Genomic DNA, 20,043 nt, shown 5'->3' on the forward strand with positions numbered 1-20,043 from the left:
GAGATCTGAGTCCAGCGGGCTGCTTGTGTTTCTGTTCCTCACAGGACATCATATGACCTGCAGATCCTGTGTGAACACTCTACGTTAGTCAGTGGACGTCCGACAACATGCACACTAACTTATATTGCAGCTATAGACTAAACTTTGGTTTAAATTGCGTGAATAAACTAGCTAGAGAGCTAAAGTTAATTACATTCATCCAATGTCAGAAGGATGTAAGGTTTTAGCGCGAGTATCCTGTTAGCTGTTGTGTTTTTAGTGTTTTTTCTATCTCTCTTTTGATGTTAATTACTCTACTCTCTCTCTCTCCAGGTGTCGGCACTTCCTGTCCGTGTGGCACCTGCTAGACTGATTGTTGTTCCCACCCCTGATTGTGTCCACCTGTGCCCCATTACCTAATGTGTATATTTAGTTCTTCTCTCCCTTTGTCTGGTGTTGGTTCGTCTTGTGATGTCGTTATCTCCATGCCTGTTTGCCAGAGATCCATGTTACATTACCTAGTGGAACCTAGGGATTCTATGGAGAATCCTAGTAGAGCCTAGTAGTCATTATTGATACCTTTGGTTTCTTTACAATAAAGAATATTACCAAGCAACGGAATTGAGCATCTGAGTTCTTACGAGGCCATCGTATCAAAGGATTACCTTTTAACAAACGTTGTAATGCTATTCTTTCATTTCAATTTGAGTAAAACATTGAAGATATAACATTGTATTGTTTTCTTTTTACACTGACTCAGATGTAATGAAAAGACTACGTCAGTCGAAGCTCAGCTTTGGTAAGGAAGAGACAGGACAGGCAGAGAGAAAAAGAGAGAAAGTGATGGAAGTCAGGGAGGAACTGGAGGTACAGTCACACAAAAGAATGTAGGCTTAATAACCCCATCCATCTATCTATCCATCTATCTATCTATCTATCCATCTATCTATCCATAACAAGTCTTCATTTACAATATAGACAATAGGCATACTTTTAAAACAACATACATCTATTGCAGTTATGATGTCATAATAACATACAATTGTATAAAACACATGTAAAATGCTTACATTTTTGATTTTTCTTTTCTTTTGAGAATCAAACAAAACAGATTTAAATTAAAAAATAATACAAACAAGTGAAATGAACTAAATTGCTGAATTGCTTTTAATTCACTGGCAGGAGCGACAAGTGAGGAGGAGCAAAAAGTGAACAATGAGGGAGAGATTGAACAAAGAGAAAGAGTAAAGGACAGAGAGAGTAATGAAGATGGAAGAGAGGGTGCAGGTTATGGAAAGGAGAGAGACATGGAAAATGAATGTTGACAATGTTTTGTGATCATTTTAGCCTCTTCTGCATGTCCAGATCATTAATAGTAACAATCAACTGATTCTTATGCATTACACTTTCAAAAATAATTTATGCTGCAGCCCACTGACATGGTTTGAAATCAATATATTATCCAATGTGTGACCCCCCACAGGACTTAAAAAGCACCTAACTAGATCATGAAAATCCCCCAAATCTCGGGGGGTATACCCCCGAACCCCCTAGCATGTTTGGACCTCAGTATTTAGGAAATCCTGGATACGGCCCTGCACACAAACACTCACAGCCGATGTAAAAACAATAAGTGTGGCTTGATATTGAGTAATAAAAAGGTTTAGAACACTGTGAGAATGGGTCTGCGGAGAGCAATTCTCCGCGATCCCAACTCGTCTATTACCAACGTTCAGGGACTCCCTGTTAATTAGCCATGGGATCCTGGTGTGTGAGGTGCACCGCGGATTGGTCCATTTGGGCCAATCCGGTCATTTGTTGTTGATTTGGGTGTTCACACCTCACTGTACCCAGGAAGCAAACAATGGAAAATCAGAAATGGAAAATGAGAAAAGTCCAACGAGACGTTCTGGGCAGCATAGACAGGTTTTTTCTGTGTTAGAGTTTTACTCGCTACAGGGTGTACTTTGAGGGTTTGTGACTCTGCAGACCGTTTACATGCAAAAAAAACTTCATAACACACAAGGGGACGGGTAATAACCAGAAAATCATGACATGGGACCTTTAAATATATTATTCCACACATTTTTCCTTGTCAACTCGTCGCTGCCTACATTACCCACAATAAAAACTATAAAGGCGACAATGCAGCAGGCGATTGGGATATGTTACGCTTGTGTGGTCTGGAGCTACAGGGGTCTGGTAAGCTTATTTCTTTCTAATGCCACACTCCCAATATCTTTTGTTTTCAAACGTAGTTTTCAGCTCTAACTAACGTTCACTCAGGTGTCATCAAATCAGATTTTGCACAGCTGCCTCGGGAGCAATATGGTGCTTTATAACTCTTCACATATTCAGCAGGACTCCCCAGGAGATGCAACTTCCTTTGAGGTTTAAATTGGATGGAGTGTCCCGGGGAAGCCTGTGGAGTTTTTGGACAAATAAATCTTGTATTTCTGTCATCCCCTCACACTCCTGTCTGAATGATATCTGTGAGACCTGATGCAGCTTGATATACAGACATATCCAGTATAATGACATTAACAACAGAATATACCAATGGTAAATGGATAATGTTTTACATTTTGAACTGGCTGCCACTCCACCCAGCAGCTTCCCCAACCACACATCCAGACCCGAGCCAGCGAGCCTCCCAATGGGCCCAATGATCTCCCTGTAACTCGATCTCCAAGCCTTTCTAATGAGAGGGATTGTTTGTGGGGAGACCTTAATAACTCCCATAGCCTATTTATATGGTATAAGTCACACCCTCTGTGTATGACGCACAAAAAACACACAAACCCAACACACATCAACTTAGACAAAGCATTTATATCCAGCAATAGAAGATCTTATTAAACCTATGGAAATATTTGCCTTTTTAACTAACACAAAACAAATGTGAAATGCACACATGCTTTTTTTATTTTGAATGTTTACTTGAGAAATGAAACAGTAATCTAGTGGGTTTATTATTTGAAGATGGTAATCCCCTACATTGTTCTCACTGTGAAAACAAACAGGACCACCAAGAGTTCTTTCAGTCACGGTCCAGGTTTGTGCATTACAGAATTTGCATAACAGTCAGTTATAACTTATCAGTATGGTAATTATATTTTCCCTTCAAGTGTTTGCTGCAGGCTAACAGCACAACACTTAGAAGCATAAGTCCTTCCCTTCTAATTATTCTGAGGGGAGGACAGCTCTCGAGCTCCGACCATGCCCAAATGGGAAAACAAGAGGAGGGCTGTATAGAGAGGAGAGGAGGAGGAGGAGGAGGAGGAGAGCAGCTGGTGCGTAGCCTGGACAGGAGGGAGGGAGAGATGGGAGGAGAGGGTAGAAGAGAGATGGGAGGAGGGGGGAGTAAGATAACAGAAGGGCAGTATGGTAGATCAATTTACAATCATGACTAATACAGAACCGTTCATTAGAGAGAGTTTGGTCAGGCTGCACTACAGAGGCCAGAACATGTTCCCCAGATATAGTAGTGAGAGTAAGAAGGTGCAGAGCGCCAAGCATGTGGCAGAATCCTAAGCCAAGCATTGAAAAACTAAACTGTATTTGAAAGCGATTTCTGGCAAAGAGTTTCCCAACATCAAACAAAGGCGCTTTATATTGCAGCAACAAACTTAACTCATCCGATGATCTTAAAACAACAATATGGTTCACCTAAAATGCAGTTCTGGAGATATCTTTAACTCCAACATGTTTGGCTAAAGATCTTTGGGTCAAGTTGTACAAGCAGATGACTTTTATGCAACCACTGAAGTATTGGACCCAGTACACTGATAATGTACCACATAAGTAGAAATTCTGCCAAGTGTAAATGAAAAACTCCCCTCAACACATCATCGCTGTGAGGTTGCTCGTACTGTAAGCTCAGCCAGCAAGGAACTGCCTATCATCCAATGACTGCCATGTGTGAGGATGGTTGAGCAACTCTTACATTAGGTTTTATTACTGCAGGGCTTGTCAGGAGAAACTGCCCTGATGCCCCAGGTAACTAGACTTGAACCATTAAAACCACTTCCCTCTAAGCAAAGCAACCACTTTCCTGTTGGAAACATTGCCTGCCTTTCCCTTGCTGTGACATCTTGTGCTTGAGAGATATACCGTCTTTAGAAAGTTTTAGTAGCATCACGCTAAATAGGCCACAATGTAGCAGAGCTCTGGACAAGAGATACATCAATATCAAGTTATTGCTGATGCATAGATATTGGTGTTTGCTGGCCAATATTTAGGAGAACTTGCAGTAGAAAAGGCCAAAATGTCAATATTTGCATCAGATTGAAAATATCCAGTATCAGAATCGGTTTTATAACCAATTAGGTGTACATATTCGAGGTCTTTGCTTTGGGATATGTGGTGCATACAAAGAAACAGAAAGAAAACTACCTAGCAAAACATTTAAAAATAGGACTGTTATGACAGCTATTTAAAAAACTATTTTAAGGCTATTATTACAAATTAACAATATTTACCAATCAGGTATGTATCAATCAGGCTTTACCGTTTACAACACTGCTTAACATGAACACAACAAATCTAGCTTTCATGGAATCACCAAGCCTTTCACACAATATCCCATCAAACAAGCCCAGGGTCTATGTTTTGAAGTTGTGATGTAATGTATATTGTGTGCAATATTCAATTGTTGATTATTTAATTTATTGTATCATTACAACTCCCATTGTTACTTAAAAAAAGGCTACCTTGGCAACCAAAGCTAAAAGCCGGTTTTAAGTCTGTGCGCTCTGTAATTACTGGCTTAACAGGCGGGACTTAAGCCTGCTACAGATTGTTGGACTTTAAAGATTATGTGTGAAGCAGCATTTTGCTGACACGTATTCATCTTGTTATCTGCCATAGCCAAGTTCCCCTCCGTTCTGTGGTCTTAGTCCAAGATGATACAGCATCCTTCCACTTCTTTTGTTCCTGCTTGTTCCCACCAGTTAGTTACTTTCATTATATGCAACAATTCTAATTTGAATTGGTCTCCACATCCCGCCACACAACATGGTTAAGCCACAGCATTTCAGAGATTTCCTCCAACCCACAGAACATATAGAAACTCCAACAATGTCATTTTAAAAAAATATTGAGTCACTGTGGACAGTAAAGCGTCCTCTAACAATGCAGAAGTCTGCCCAGTCAGCCAGGGGCTTTCTGTGGTTACATGACAGTGAGGTTGGGCTAACCTCAAAACAGAGGGTAAGCATTTTATTTAGGTGCTTTTGGCAAACAACCTCTTACCCTGCAAGGAAAACAGTATTACCATTCCCTCCATGGCGACATATTAATCAAGTTCAACTTTTCCTTTCGGGCAACAATAGCAGAAAAAAACTTATTTTTAGAGCAGAAAAACCCTGAAATGATGTGACTAGTTAAATTGAAGGGTAAAGTAATGATATTTAATCATCATTTGAATGGTCAAATTTTCGAGTAAAGAATCCTAATCATCGTAGATGAAAACAAGTTAAATGAGATACATTTAAGTTTAATATGGACGGATTTCCAGACTCCCCGTCTAATGAAGAGTTCTCATAACGGCGCTTGTGCTTTTTAGTTGTAGTGTGAGCTCTTGGGAACCATGCATGGTTTATCCAATTAGCTTGAACGATATGGCTTTGTTCGTGAACTGTTTACCAGCCGACCCCCTGCGAGGGGGGAACCATGCATAAATCCCCATTATGTGAGAAAAGGATGAGAACATGTTGCACTTAAGGGGTGGCAGGGCAGGAGTTGCATTAAGAAATACATTTAAGCTTAACAGTTTATTCTAAGTCATCCACAATATTGTTCATCAAGTCCCCTAAACTCATCATGTTATCTTGATTCATTTGTTTATTCTTTTCTCCCCTTAATTGTTATCATTTATGACTATGCATGTTTTTTTCTTGTTTTCTGCTGTACTTAGTGGTTTGGTCTTGTATGTGTACGCTGGGTGTACTAGTAATGTCTCATTTTCGATGCAGAAAGATTGTAAGACATCAAATATGTAAATGTTGCAATTCTGTATATTTGTGCTTATGATAAGAAATAAAAATAAAAAGATATGTACAAAAATAAAATTCAAAATAACCTAGCTTTGAACTACAGGCCAATATATTCACACTTAATATCTTTCAAAACTCGCAACTTATTAACCTTATTATTTGGCCACTTGTCATCGTAGCTCTAATATCGCATCAGCTTATGTGTGTATGTGAGATTCATCGTCTTATTCTGGGAGAGTACATTTCCCTAAAGTGAAATACTTCCAGAGATTACAACATAATAATCTCTGTTGATTTCTTTCCTGCGAAAAAAACAAAACATACCAAGACTGAAAGCTCAATGTTGTTGTTTTTTATTGACATTACTTCCAGGCAGAATAAACAATTTAGATATTTGCATGGAGGTTCACCAGTACAACAACAGTCAAATTACTAATGCTTCATCCTGTTTGTCTAATATCCTAGTTATAGGATAGACACTAAAAATATGCTTTAAAATCGTTTGGTTAATAACCGAGCTGAGTGACTGTTTAAACAGCAACACGGCGCTAAGCCATGGGGCTCAGATCCATACATGTGGACTGGGGGCCCTGCCATAAAGAGGAGGGGTCAAGTGTCAAATTATGCTTGAGTGCAAGTCTGCTGGTGTTGACAAGCCGTGCGAAGGGAAAATAAGGAATGACTTGTGTTATATAGTGAAAGTTCAAAGTCTAAAACATTTAAAAAAGGAGTGGCAACGGACTTTTACTGATACAGACATGAAGACAATTTAGACCAGGGGTCGGCAACAGGCGGGCCGCAGTCCGGATCCAGACCTATACGGAACCGGACCTATAATCAATACATTAACAGGGGATTTCAATTTTGACGGGGTGATTCTATTTTAACCGCTGCTGACAGGGGGCGAAAGAGACGAGTGAGCGATACAGGGAGAGAAAGACAGAAGAAGAGAAGAGAGCGCGGCAGAGAGGAGAGGAAAGTGAGTGAAGAGAATAATTAGCGATACAGGGAGAGAAGACGGAGAGGAGAGTGAACAGGCGTGTTAGCGGCAGAAAGGAGAGACAAATAATTACACATGGCGCTCTCCAAGAAGAGGAAAGTGGACAGTGAGAACAGAGCTTTTAACCCTGAGTGGACTCATTCATGTTCATCCTGCCTACTGGGAGCACAGAGCCAGTGTGTCTCATTTGTTCAGAGACCGTGGCGCTCATTATAAGTGCCAAAACGCCACTATGAGACAAAACACAAAGTGTTTGACCAAACATTCCCTCTCAAGTCAGAACTGAGGTCACAAAAAATAAATATCGTTCCAGGGCAGGTTAACCGAGGCTAACCAATGAGCACCTGCATGTGTGTATGAGAATGGCCCTGACACCATTTCAGCCCAGATTTAAACTCCTGGCAGGACAAGCTCGAGCTCGATTCTCGCACTGAACAGAACAAAGTGAGAGATGGACTGCAATATAAGAGGGAAAGAAAGAGAAACTTTAAAACTGTTCAGTTGTTATGATGTGTAAAGACTGATATTGTTCTATAATCGTCTGAAACTGTTAAGTCATGATGTGAAATGGTTAACAAAGAAAAAGGGAAACTCAAGCTGCTGCTACACTTTATTTTATTTATCTAAAATTAAGCACTTTTAAGATGCACACATTTTCAAAAGCTATTTTATTTATTTTCTCTATTTTATTTTTAAATGCAGCCCGAGAGGAACATTACACATATCCACAGTATTTTACTGTATATCTGTATAGTTCAATGTTAATTGACAATAAATATATATATATATATATATATTTTTTTTTAATTGTACTTTCTTTATTTGATTGGCAGTCAGTTGTTGACTACATGCAGACGTTGATAAAGCTACAGGCTACTTCAATATATATCACACTAATTCATAAAGCAACTTAGACATTTTGAAGTTCCAGACCTTTGCATGGAGAGATTTTCTCTAACTGGACCTCGTTGAATTTTAGTTGAATACCCCTAGCTTTAGATTCTGTAAACCGTTCGGCCTCATACAGAGATGTAAAATGTCTGTTACTTTAACGTTTTGCCAAGGACTCCCTATGACCTACTTGCTCCTTTACATACTGACCACTCCTGCTTTTTCCAGCCCTTCGAGAGCTCGCACATAAGCTGGTGATCGGTGATATCATGACTGTGTGAGCTCAGTGTGTGTGTGTGTCGAGGGAGAAGGAGGGGTCCATCTGAAAGAGGAATGCAGGGGTACATCGATATGAGGTCATGAGAATTATGGGATGTTTGCACAGAGGGAAGGGCGAGATGTGAATGAGAGATAAAGCAAACGGGTAATATCCATGAAGAGAACACATCAGCTTAGAACAGCTGCTGGGACCAAACTATGAAACACAAGCATCGTTTTAATACATAATCCCTTTCAGTATTAGAGTAGATTTCACGACAGAGCGAAACCATTAGCACTCAGCCGACTAAAACAACAAACACGCCATTAACTAGTGCTACACGATATTAAGTAAATATAAGGTAATCAAATGACATGCTTTAAATAAAAATCTATTAAAGTGTACTAATTTCTTCCCTTTATGCTTCCTTCAATATCCTATAAATTGCTCATTGGTAGGGGTGTAACGGTTCACAAACATTTAGGTTTGGTAGTGTACGTACCTCGGTTTTTAGGTCACGGTTTGGTACGTTTTCGGTAGAGCAGAAAAAATTATCGCAAAACATGAAATATTTTTGGGGGGTTTTCAATTATTATTGAACTGTGAATAATGTATTCACTCAAATAAATGCAAAATATAATAAAATAAACATTAAGGGGGGGCAGCATTTCGATGAACTGAAATAATCTGTACTTGAACTGTACTAGTACTCAACTAAGCAGCCAGCTTGACATTATGACTTGCTTGCCATTGTATTTTCATGTTTTTTTTAAAGAAAAATGAACTTGTCCACATTGCTTGCCGAAAGGGCAGATCTGCTGGCACTAACAATGTCTCCTGCTGTGGAGAACACCCTCTCGCTAGGGACAGAGGTAGCAGATACAGCCAGGTAGCGCTTTGCTAACATGGTAGTGATACTAAACTTTTTTTTTGAGTGGTGGAGGCTTAAATGCTAGTGGGAGTTGGGTTTGCACTTCAGTCTTTTTTCTTTTGGTACCGATGATATTCACGTTCGGGTGATGCCTTTTCAAATGAGTGTGCAAGTTTGAAGTATTGCCAGCCGCGTAATCAATTTTAGTTGAAAAATGCCGACAAACAGCTTTGGTTCGGTCCACCTGTTTTTGTCCTTGTACGTAACTGCGAAACCAAAATGTTCTCAAACCGGAGACTTCAATGATGCTGGAGGATTTTCAAGCTCAACTTTATCTGCGTTCGCCATTTCGACAGTTCCTCAAATTACTGACTGAATTTGAACGCATCCCTGTGACCAGCTCTCATAGTATGCCTCTCGTCCAATGAAATGACTTGGTCGCTCTATGACGCATTGAAATTACACTGAACGCTGCGTTCCTGCAGCCCCGCCCGGAGCATGGGCTGCAGGAACATGCTACTCGAACGCTGCGACGCAGCATCTGAGATTACTTCCAACATTTTTTTCACGTTCTCAATTTTTTTACGTTTAACGTTATATTCGTTCGGTATACTCCGGTACACAGTGTGTACCGAACCGAAGGGCCCACATCGAATATTTACGGTACGAATACGTATACCTTCACACCCCTACTAATTGGGATTACAAATAATGTCAGATATTCTTCTATTGAACAAATTGATCTTTGAACTGAAAACTAAAGGCATTGATGGGATAGAAAATGATAGAAAACGGCACATAAGCGCAATATTCACAATGTTTTGATATTGCGATGGCAAGAAGAAAAAAGAAGGTCCAGCTCTATTGTTAACCACACTTGCTACATTGAGCTTTACTACCCATCCTCACGGTGGGTAGCATGGTGGGTTGGTAAGGCTGTGGTCACCAAGATGCTGCAGCCAGGATGAGGAAAATGAACTCACAGTGAACTGAATGTGATCTGGGCTGCTGGTGTCAAACAATACAACCTATTGTAGTGCTGCGGCTGTGGAGCCTCATCATCAGCATAATGCCCTTTAGAGCTCCCCTTCCCTCAGACCGCCATCCTCGGGCCGAGCACTGCCTTACCACATCTGACCTGCTCCCATCAGAGCGGCAGTAATCCAGCTACAGCAGTGCTCTCAAAGTAGCCAAGTTACACTGCAAGCGCTTAGGCATAATTCAACATTTATGAAAAAGGAAAAATATTACTATCAGTAGGTTACAATGGTCTGCACAACTTCATTTCACCCATGAGGATGAAATAATTAGGAAAATATTTGACATAGCTAGCCTACAAGAGAGGGTAGCCATCTAAAGGCCTTGTCAGCAAACTTCCTCTTGAATATATAATTGTTCTCCAGACAAGGTTTTTTTTTTGCATCTTGATATGTTGTTTTAAAACCATCTTCAGCTCAGAATGTGGGTATAGCTGAAAGGGAAATTAAACTTAAGCAAACATCCATAATAAAAGAACTGAGTTGTCCGTTGGCATCTACATCTTAGCCCCGCACTGGAGAACAGCTACTGACAGAAACAGATGAGCTTCTGTAATGTGAACACCATATTGAGACACTGAATAGAGCCCATCAGAGGACAGAAGCCTAACTGTGTGTGCCCCACATTTTGGATACAACGGATCCTTACTACAGTATGTAGAGAGCCTTTTTGATTCCAAATTGGTGGATAGAAGTGAGAGAATGCCCATCTTGGCTATATTTAGCGTCAAATTGGTTTCAACAGCTAACTTAAATTGGATGAAAAGGAAATGTCCCCATTGACGATGTTGCTCCATTATTCTCTCTTTATTCAAGGCCAGATGTTTGAGGGTTGCTCATGGTCTTAAGTGTTTTTTCTGGAACGTCTTTGCGAATGGAGCAGGTGGCAGCCTTGTGTATACTGTAGGAATAACTTCTGAGATGTGAATGGAGATTTGTGGTGCTTTCATCTTTTGTTTTGAATCGCTCTTCTTAGAAATCTCTGGCTTTCCTATTTGATTTGGTTTGAAAACAAATAATAGCCATTTAGGTGCATTTGTATTATTGTTTCCAAGAAGAGCAGACATCGTTCTTACTAGAGCTAGGTCTAGATGGGAACCTGCGTTCATTATGCTAGCATTACTTTACGTTTCATATGTTAAAATACTGGCATAGCATAGAGAAAGCAAGAGGAAAGAGAGGGGCTGAACATAGCGCAGAGTGCATCACAAACATTGCATAATTGAATATTGATCAGTTGTTATGGATCCGTGAGAGGCATTATCGTGACCAACTACTATCGTGCTGAAGTTATCTCTTCATATCCAACAAGCCGACTTTGCTGGTAATCACGGGTATATATTGTTTTCTCTTTGATTCCTATATATCAGGGGTATTCAACTAAAATTCAACGAGGTCACAGTTAGAGAAAATCTCCCCATGTAAAGGTCCGGAACTTCAAAATGTCTAAGTTGCTTTATGAATTAGTGTGATATATATTGAAGTAGCCTGTAGCTTTATCAACGTCTGCATGTAGTCAACAACTGACTGCCAATCAAATAAAGAAAGTACAATTTATAAACAACAATATTTATTGTCAATTAACATTGAACTATACAGATATACAGTAAAATACTGTGGATATGTGTAATGTTCCTCTCAGGCTGCATTTAAAAAAAATAAATTAAAAAAAAGCTTTTGAAAATGTGTGCATCTTAAAAGTGCTTAATTTTAGATAAATAAAATAAAGTGTAGCAGCAGCTTGAGTTTCCCTTTTTCTTTGTTAACCGTTTCACATCATGACTTAACAGTTTCAGACGATTATAGAACAATATCAGTCTTTACACATCATAACAACTGAACAGTTTTAAAGTTTCTCTTTCTTTCCCTCTTATATTGCAGTCCCTCTCTCACTTTGTTCAGTGCGAGAATTGAGCTGGAGCTTGTCCTGCCAGGAGTTTAAATCTGGGCTGAAATGGTGTCAGGGCCATTCTCATACACACATGCAGGTGCTCATTGGTTAGCCTCGGTTAGCCTGCCCTGGAACGATATTTATTTTTTGTGACCTCAGTTCTAACTTGAGAGGGAATGTTTGGTCAAACACTTTGTGTTTTGTCTCATAGTGGCGTTTTGGCACTTATAATGAGCGCCACGGTCTCTGAACAAATGAGACACACTGGCTCTGTGCTCCCAGTGGGCAGGATGAACATGAATGAGTCCACTCAGGGTTAAAAGCTCTGTTCTCACTGTCCACTTTCCTCTTGGAGAGCGCCATGTGTAATTATTTGTCTCTCCCGGTCTGCCGCTAACACGCCTGTTCACTCTCCTCTCGGCGTCTCTCCCTGTATAGCTAATTATTCTCTTCACTCACTTTCGTCTCCGCTTCTCTCTGCCGCGCTCTCGTCTCTTCTTCTATGTGTCTCTTCCTGTATCGCTCACTCGTCTTTTTCGCCCCCTGTCGACGGCAGTTAAAATAGAATCAACCGCTCAAAATTGAAATCCCCTATTAATGTATTGATTATTGGTCCGGGTCCGTATAGGTCGGCGTCTGGGTCCGGATCCGCCTGTTGCCGACCCCTGCTCTATATGCTCAGTGGCTTAAACAATCCATTATATGCAGTGTTGGAAACTGCTTTACGAATGCTATAATGTCCTTGTGGGTCAGACAACATAAAGCAGACAGTCAGAAGAGCCAAAATGAGGTTGTGATCATGCGTTACAAGACTTAATATAGCCTTATTCATGCAAGAGATTGGATCATATGATGAGTGTCCTGACTCCTGTTAGACTACATTGTTTTATTAGTTTGAAACGCCTCACATACAATGAGAGAGAATAATATCCCTCTCTCCAAGTCTCCAGTTCCTCAACTACTGCATTATTGTAGATTCTGTCTGCCTACATGGCCCCGAGCAGCCCTGAGAAAAACCTACTTTGTGCACATAACTGTCTCCTTACGTCATGGTAAGGCTTATGGGAAGTACTCCTATGCATTCCCTGGAGAGTCTGACTCTGGTTGTGTGTGTCAGCTGTTATATCTGTGTGTTTCAGAGTGTGTGGTAGTGAACATGAACATTTGTGCTCATGTACATTTAGGGAAATCACTTGGTTGTCTGGGACTTTCCAGTGAACATGCAGACTGCAAAACATGTCAAACAAGCAGAAAGCACCCAGATCTCTCAGTGTACTGTACAGAGCAGCAACACATCCCCCCCTCCATTCCATTCTTGTCTCCCCTCTAACCTTTATCAGGAAGTGTGACGCAGAAGGGCCTGTATTGGGGCTGTTTGATATTGTCTTCCTGCAGGGGCAAACAAATGGCACACCATGGGAGGGATGCAAAGCTCCAATGCCTGCTTCACATCGGCAAAAATGGAAGCTTAAAGGGGAACTCCGCTGACTCTGAACATAAACGCCTGTTTACAGGTGTAAAACTATATATAAAGCCGTGTGTTGCTCTAGAGAGTCTAGAGGAAGTTGCTGAAAGTCTGATAAATTGCCTCAAATGGTCATTTCATCTTCCTTATATTGATCCTTATTTAAAAAGTGATTGACAGCCCACTTATCAAAGCATTAATACTGTAGTCTTTAAACTCTTCAAAAAGGAGAAAAACAGATGTCTGAATAGTTGTTAAGAGATCAAATATGTCCAACACACATAGCTATATCTACATGAAAACTCATCCCAGAATCCACCTGTTGAGTCTAGGATTACTCAGTCGCAGGATCTTCCTATCAAAACATAGCTTTAAAGAATTCTAATGAATACTGTGTTGGTGTGACAACGTATTCCTTCCTTTTGTTTCTGGATTAGCCAGAAAGTTTCTGTGCACAAAGAGGAGAATAATGCTTTCCACTTCCAGTGTTTTCAAAACAGAAGCCAACGAAAGCACCCTCTCTCTCAAAGTCAAAGATCAAAAGGAGAACTTAAACTTGTCCAATTTCCATCTTTCCTTCTATAATATCCTTCCCCACATTGACCACCTATTGAGCCCCATGAGTGTAGGCAGAAACACTCTGAAACAGCACCATTCCTTAGCTTCTTAGCTTGTGATTGCAACCCTGCAGTGTTTTAAGACTAAGACAATACCAGTAGTTATTTTGGGCTGTGATGAAATTCAGCTGGCTTCATGATGTGAGCAGATTAACATTGTCCAGCCTCATTGGTTGGTGGATTGAATCCATGATGTTTGTCCCAAACTGGTCACTGGACCATGGAAACGAATGAGGCATGGCCAAATGTAACTGTTTGGCACAGATTTTCCCACTCTGGTTGTTTCCCATACGAAGGTTTCTGATACAGATCCAGTGAGAAGGCACGTTTACATCTGTTTGGTATCTAAGCTGTCTAGCCTGCTAACATTAAGGCACCACAGCTAGAATTAAACCTGGTTGAAGTGGGAAACTAAACCAGTATAAAGCCTTTATAAGCAGTCAGATAACATGCTGCACTCAAACTGCATAATTAGACACAGACTGTGGCTCATTTTACTACTGACACATGCTAAAGTTCAAGACTTCCTTAAGGTAATTAAAGAGAAAAAAAAGAGTAAGTGGAGACAATGTCCATGTGTACAGAGACTATACAATAAGTGTTATCATGCTACAACTAAGGATTAAGAAATGACTTGTTAGCCGGTGGATTAACCTCTTGTGTTATCAATCAATTGTTTGGCAATTATGCTTGAAAAATAACTGCCAATTTGTTTTCTCTTGGTCAAATAATAGATTAACTGACTGATTATTCCAGCTATAAGATGTCACATTTCAAACTGGACCATTTGTCAAGAGGTTTTTCCGTAATCACGCTAACAAACAAAACAAACAGATCAGAAAACATAACCTCCTGGGCGACGGTAACCCACAGTATAATCCATCCATTAACAAACAGAATGCCCTGCTGTTTATAAAGCAATGGAGGAAAAAGGTCAAATATGGGTGAAATACTTAATCAAAGGGAAGTTGACAAACAAGAACTGTTAGGTGTTTAGTCAACATTTTATGACAAACCGACACACAAACACAATAAGAGGAACATTGGTTGTAAACTGGAAATCTACAGCCAACTATCATTGCAAAGTTGCAAACAGCCCTTCGTAAAGTGCAATTTCTTAGTAAACCAATTCACACTTTTGTCACACTTCTGCATTTTCATGTGCACCTGTCTCTCAATTAGCCTTTTCTAATTACAGTATATCAATGCTAACATGCCTCAACACATTGCTTCACAACTGACTGACATCAGAGTTACTAAATCGCAACAGAAATGTGTGATTGCATAACAAACAGGTGAGGCATGTACACTTGCAGGACAGCACCAGCACCTGTGTTTCTAAACACCACACTTGCATGTCAAGTCAACTGATACAAGACACTTGCAAGGACTTAAATGTCAGTGTAAAGCTGTAATGGAACAATGGCTCACTAAGTTCAGTGGTATGTATAAATGTTCATAGTGCTTATTTTTCCTTTATGCGCTCTGTCGTAAACATTTCGAGATAAATGTAGCAATTGTGTCTCTTTAAGCTTAGTGACTTAGAAGAGCAATGATCTAATAACATATTGCCTACATGCTTCATAAGTTAAATTGTGTTACCTCAGCATACAACTATTTCAAATGCAATGCAAAGCCAGCAGCATCCTGCTTACTATTGCTTTCAATGAAGGAGTCAAGCCTAATGCTACTTGGGAAGGGTGTGTGTTATGTGCGTTGTTTTTGTTACAAACACCACTATTGTGCCTGCATGCACCTTTCTTTACTCTCTGTACCTGCACGCAAAACACTTTCAAGGCACAAAGCTCACGTTATACCCACATCATGAGTACACAGTACAACACCAAGGTGAGTGAACACTGCTGAAGCACTCTGCACGAGCCCTTTCCAAAACCAGAGTGCCCCATCATCCATTATTAACAATAGACACACTATCCATTTCCAATTCAATTGATGGGATGGTCATCCCTGAGGGTGGGGTCCGAGAGCCACCAAAGGACCTCAACAAGTCTCCCATGCATATAGAGAATAATGTACCCATCTAGCAAGCAGCTCTGTTAAACTATCTTGCTTTATTTATACCTTAATGTCATTGTTGTACAGTTATGTTTCAATATATTTTCTTATGTCTTGAAAAGTAAACCAGTTGTTTCCAATTTGGGGGTCAGGACCCCAGAGTAATCTAAGGATTAAAAAAATAGCCACTACTGCTAAATTTAGTTTATTTTTCTAATAATCATTTTACCTCATCTGCCTACTAAATTATGTAGCATCCTTAGAAGAAAAATGCAATCTTTGGTCAAACTGCTCACAAGACCATGTGTTAGGGGTCTAAAGAAGACATGGCTTCAATTTAAGGGGTCACAAGCACCCAAAAAACATTTAGAACCACTGGTTTAAAGTATTTATTTGGGGAGTGAGAGTCTGAAGACCACCCAAGATCCCGTCCAAATGTAAAAGGTTGAAGGTCAATATGTTACATTACACCATGCTAGCAGGTTGCGGGATAGCTCTTCCTTTTTAACTTACTTGAATGGAGTCGTTCGCCATCGCTGTCCCTGTTGCTCTGTTGTCAGCCAGTTTGCCGTTTCAAAGAAAACCTGTGCACATGTGGGATTTATACCTCGCGTCAACGTATTGTCTCGTCTCCAAGACAATAGAGCAAAATGAACCGGGTGTTCGTCCTGTTAAGTGTTATCTCAAACTTTATACAAACAGTGAGAATTGACACAAAGGCAAACAGTCAAGAGGTAATCCGCATTGTTGGCTTGCCTGGCCGCGCCTGAAATGATCCTCCCTTTGCTGTGTTTAACCAACGCTAGGTCTCACTTCACAAAAATAAAATGCGTTCACTGCCTTCAAGTTAAAAAAAAAAAATAGCATAAAGCATCCAGACAAAAACTATTATAGCTCAACAGTCATTGTTCATCCTGCCATTCAACAGCTAGCAGGAGCCCCATAAATCCATCCGCTGCTCCGTCATGTCCTGCTGAACCCAGGCGGATACAAAGTCACATCCACAGGCAACAGGGAAATAAAAGAAAGCCTCTTCTTCTCCCCTTTTCCCGGTAACATCCGTGAACACGCCTCAGTCTCTTGTCCTTATCACATGCCACACAAAAAAGCCGCCTGTCAGTACTTCACGAGCCCCTCGTACAGCCAAAACGAGGGACAATAGGGAGCTAATCTGTCCGTTAAATATCCCTCTAGCTTTAGTAAAAAAAAAGCGTAAACATTTAGAAAAAAGCCCATTCTCCGTCACATTGCACGGGATGATTGCAGACACCGTGTCATCACATTCAAACAGCGGGTAACTGACGGAGAGCAGCACACACCACTTGTACGATAAACCCTGCAGCGCGCTACCGATGATAGAGCAATGCCGCCTGGGCGTTCATTGGTCCAGGGCTGGGCCACGGGAGCGCGCCCGGATGTGTCATGTGACCTTCGCTCGCCATCGTGGTCAACTGTAAACTTCCAATAAACCAACTGTTGAACAAAATGTCAAGTTAGGCACTCAACAAGCGACACAACAAAGTGCTTTCACTGGTGGTGGAACTTAAATCTTATGCTTAAGTAGAAGTAGCAACACTAGATTGTTAAAATACTCTTTTAACAAGTAAATGTCTTGCATTACAAATCTTTCTAAGGTACAAAAGATAGTAGCATAAAAAATGTACTGACAGTACTCCAAGTAAAAGTACTTGTTATGCAAGTTATGTCACATTCCACAACATTACGTATATTTTGTTGTTAAACTATAAATAATAATGTATTCATGTGTTCAATTTGATGTTGTGACTGGTAAAGGCAGGACTAATTTTAGCAATAGAAACTTTTCATTGCTTTGACTAATCATTATGAAGTAAATTGTTAATCACACATTGTCATTGCTATAGGAAATCCATTTAGATGGGTTTATTAAAGACTTGTTTTGGTATATACAATTCTGTCTTCCACCAGGTAAGATCTCCAGGGAAAATTAAGGCAGAATTGACGGCATAAAGAAAATGAATGAACCATTGTGCAAATTAACAACACAACAGGGAAAGCATTAGGCTCAGATTAGCATCTGATCCAGTGATATATTGGCCGTATCACTGGATAACTTTAAGTTATTTCAAGAAATCCTGAGGAAGACATGAATGTCTGTAAAAGAATATCAAGGGAAACCATCCCAAAGTTGTTGACATATACAGTATATACTCGTAATATGGTTAGATTATGTTACGATTGAGTGTGTGGGTGTCATTTGTAGATATGAGCGAGATGTTGAACAGGAACATTTGCATAACTGGTTTGCATAATGAAAATTAGCCGGCAGAAAGATATGACGGACGCAGGAAGAGGGAGTTACCCCAATGTTCCAGGATACAAACTACACATCCTTCTATATATACATATATATGACATGTCTACTATCAGAAAGACAAACAAAACAAAACACTGAGTCACTTACAGTCAGCACTAGTCAGAGTATGATTGACTTACTGTGAGTAGAAAAGAAAGTTACAAATGCATCCACACAAATTGATTCTGTGGATGTCGATAAGGTAGTAATTATTTATCTGATGTGGCTTTCACACCAGCGCTTTTCCCGTTCTAGCTCCGTTCTGGTTCAGCTCCGGTTTCCCTTTTCTGGTCCCGTTTTGTTCACACCGCCCAGAGCCCGACTGGTGCTGCCGCTGCTGCGTCATGACGTCACCGTTTACGTCGCTGATTTGCTCCCAAACAGCGTTACGGCGCTCAATGCAACAACAACAACAACAACAACAACGGGGGACTGCGTCAGGTCGATGATCGTGTTGCTTTTAATCATACGAAGCCAGATTAAATTAAATAACGACTTCTCCAACCTTATACTTTTCCCCAGAGTGCCGTAGTTCATTGTTTATTAATGTGTTTCAGCTGCATTTACCGACCGCTGCAGTGCTGGCTGCTCGTCCACTGGAGTTTATTCTGCTGTTAGCTCCGGGTTAGCTCACACGGCAGCGGCCGCTGTAAAGTATTCACTGTCTGACTGTCACACAAGCAGCTGATACATATCCCCAGTTCCCCTTAAGTGAATGTGTTTCAGTCTGAATTGACGCTGTTTGGCATCACAACGCTATTGCGGCATAAGCCGTTTTCTACAGGCACATTTTACCTTTTCATTATTCTACTTGTGATAGTCCGACAGCACAACCTGTGCAGCCCATGTATTGATTCCATCCGATAGCTACTATAATACAAAACAAAACGTCTGCCAGCTCTCCACAATGATCAAAAACAGCGAACGGATGGTCAAAGTAAGGTACAAATAAACAGAATCACACGAAGCCTGGTTAGTGTTGCCTGACTTTAGAACGTGTGTTTTTTTTTTTATAAGTGTGTGGTTTTTTATAAAGTGTGTGGTTGCCTTCCAGTCACTTTGCTCAGCACTACTTCTTGTAGGCAGGCATGACGAGACTCTTCAGTTGACCCATGTTCAGGGGAGGTGGGTTTAGTTTCCTAAACGCCTCGATGTAGAGAGACGTAAGCAACGCCACCTCTTAGCTCCGGAGTCTTGCTTCTAGACCGACAATTTTTTGGAGCTGGGAACGAACTGGATTCCGGAGCTAAGAGGCGGCGCCGCTGCGGTGTGAAGAGGAAAAAACTGTACTTTTCAGGCTCTAGCTCCGAGCCAGCCCTGAAAACGCGTTGGTGTGAAAGGGGCAATAGTGACCAGATGTTTGGGTTACAAAAAACTTCGAAACAAGCAGATGAACTATCGTCATAACAAAAAGCGTATTGTATTTTCTAATTCAAAAAGGGAAATTATGCAAAATATACATATTTTAAAGTAATGAGCTCTATGTTATACACATTTTGACATCATATTCAATAAACAGAGTAAATAATTACACATATAACACTTGTATGGTTTATTTACAAGATTATTTGAAACAAAACCCCAGAAAGTAATATAGTTGTTGACTATTCAATTTATCTAGTTAAACAAATCAGTTTTCGTAATTTTGTTAAAAATGTTTGTATTGAGTGTTTTTCTTTTTTTACT

At 40.3% G+C, this 20,043-nt stretch overlaps 1 protein-coding gene across 1 annotated transcript in view; it reads right to left on the reverse strand.

The window, feature by feature from the left end:
• The window catches only part of pkn1a (protein kinase N1a), a 63,462-nt gene extending 46,098 nt beyond the window's left edge, over window positions 1–17,364 (reverse strand). Inside the window, exons 1-2 of the mRNA XM_079681574.1 lie at window positions 16,779–17,364; window positions 16,536–16,606 (exon numbers count right to left, since the gene is read on the reverse strand). Of these exons, the coding sequence (XP_079537700.1) occupies window positions 16,536–16,556 (21 nt within the window). The 5' untranslated portion in view covers window positions 16,557–16,606; window positions 16,779–17,364. The remainder of the gene's footprint in view (window positions 1–16,535; window positions 16,607–16,778) is intronic.
• Between the last annotated feature and the right edge of the window lie 2,679 nt (window positions 17,365–20,043).

The sequence above is a fragment of the Notothenia rossii genome (genome assembly GCF_949606895.1).
Source record: "Notothenia rossii genome assembly, chromosome: 1".
Taxonomy (NCBI): domain Eukaryota; kingdom Metazoa; phylum Chordata; class Actinopteri; order Perciformes; family Nototheniidae; genus Notothenia; species Notothenia rossii.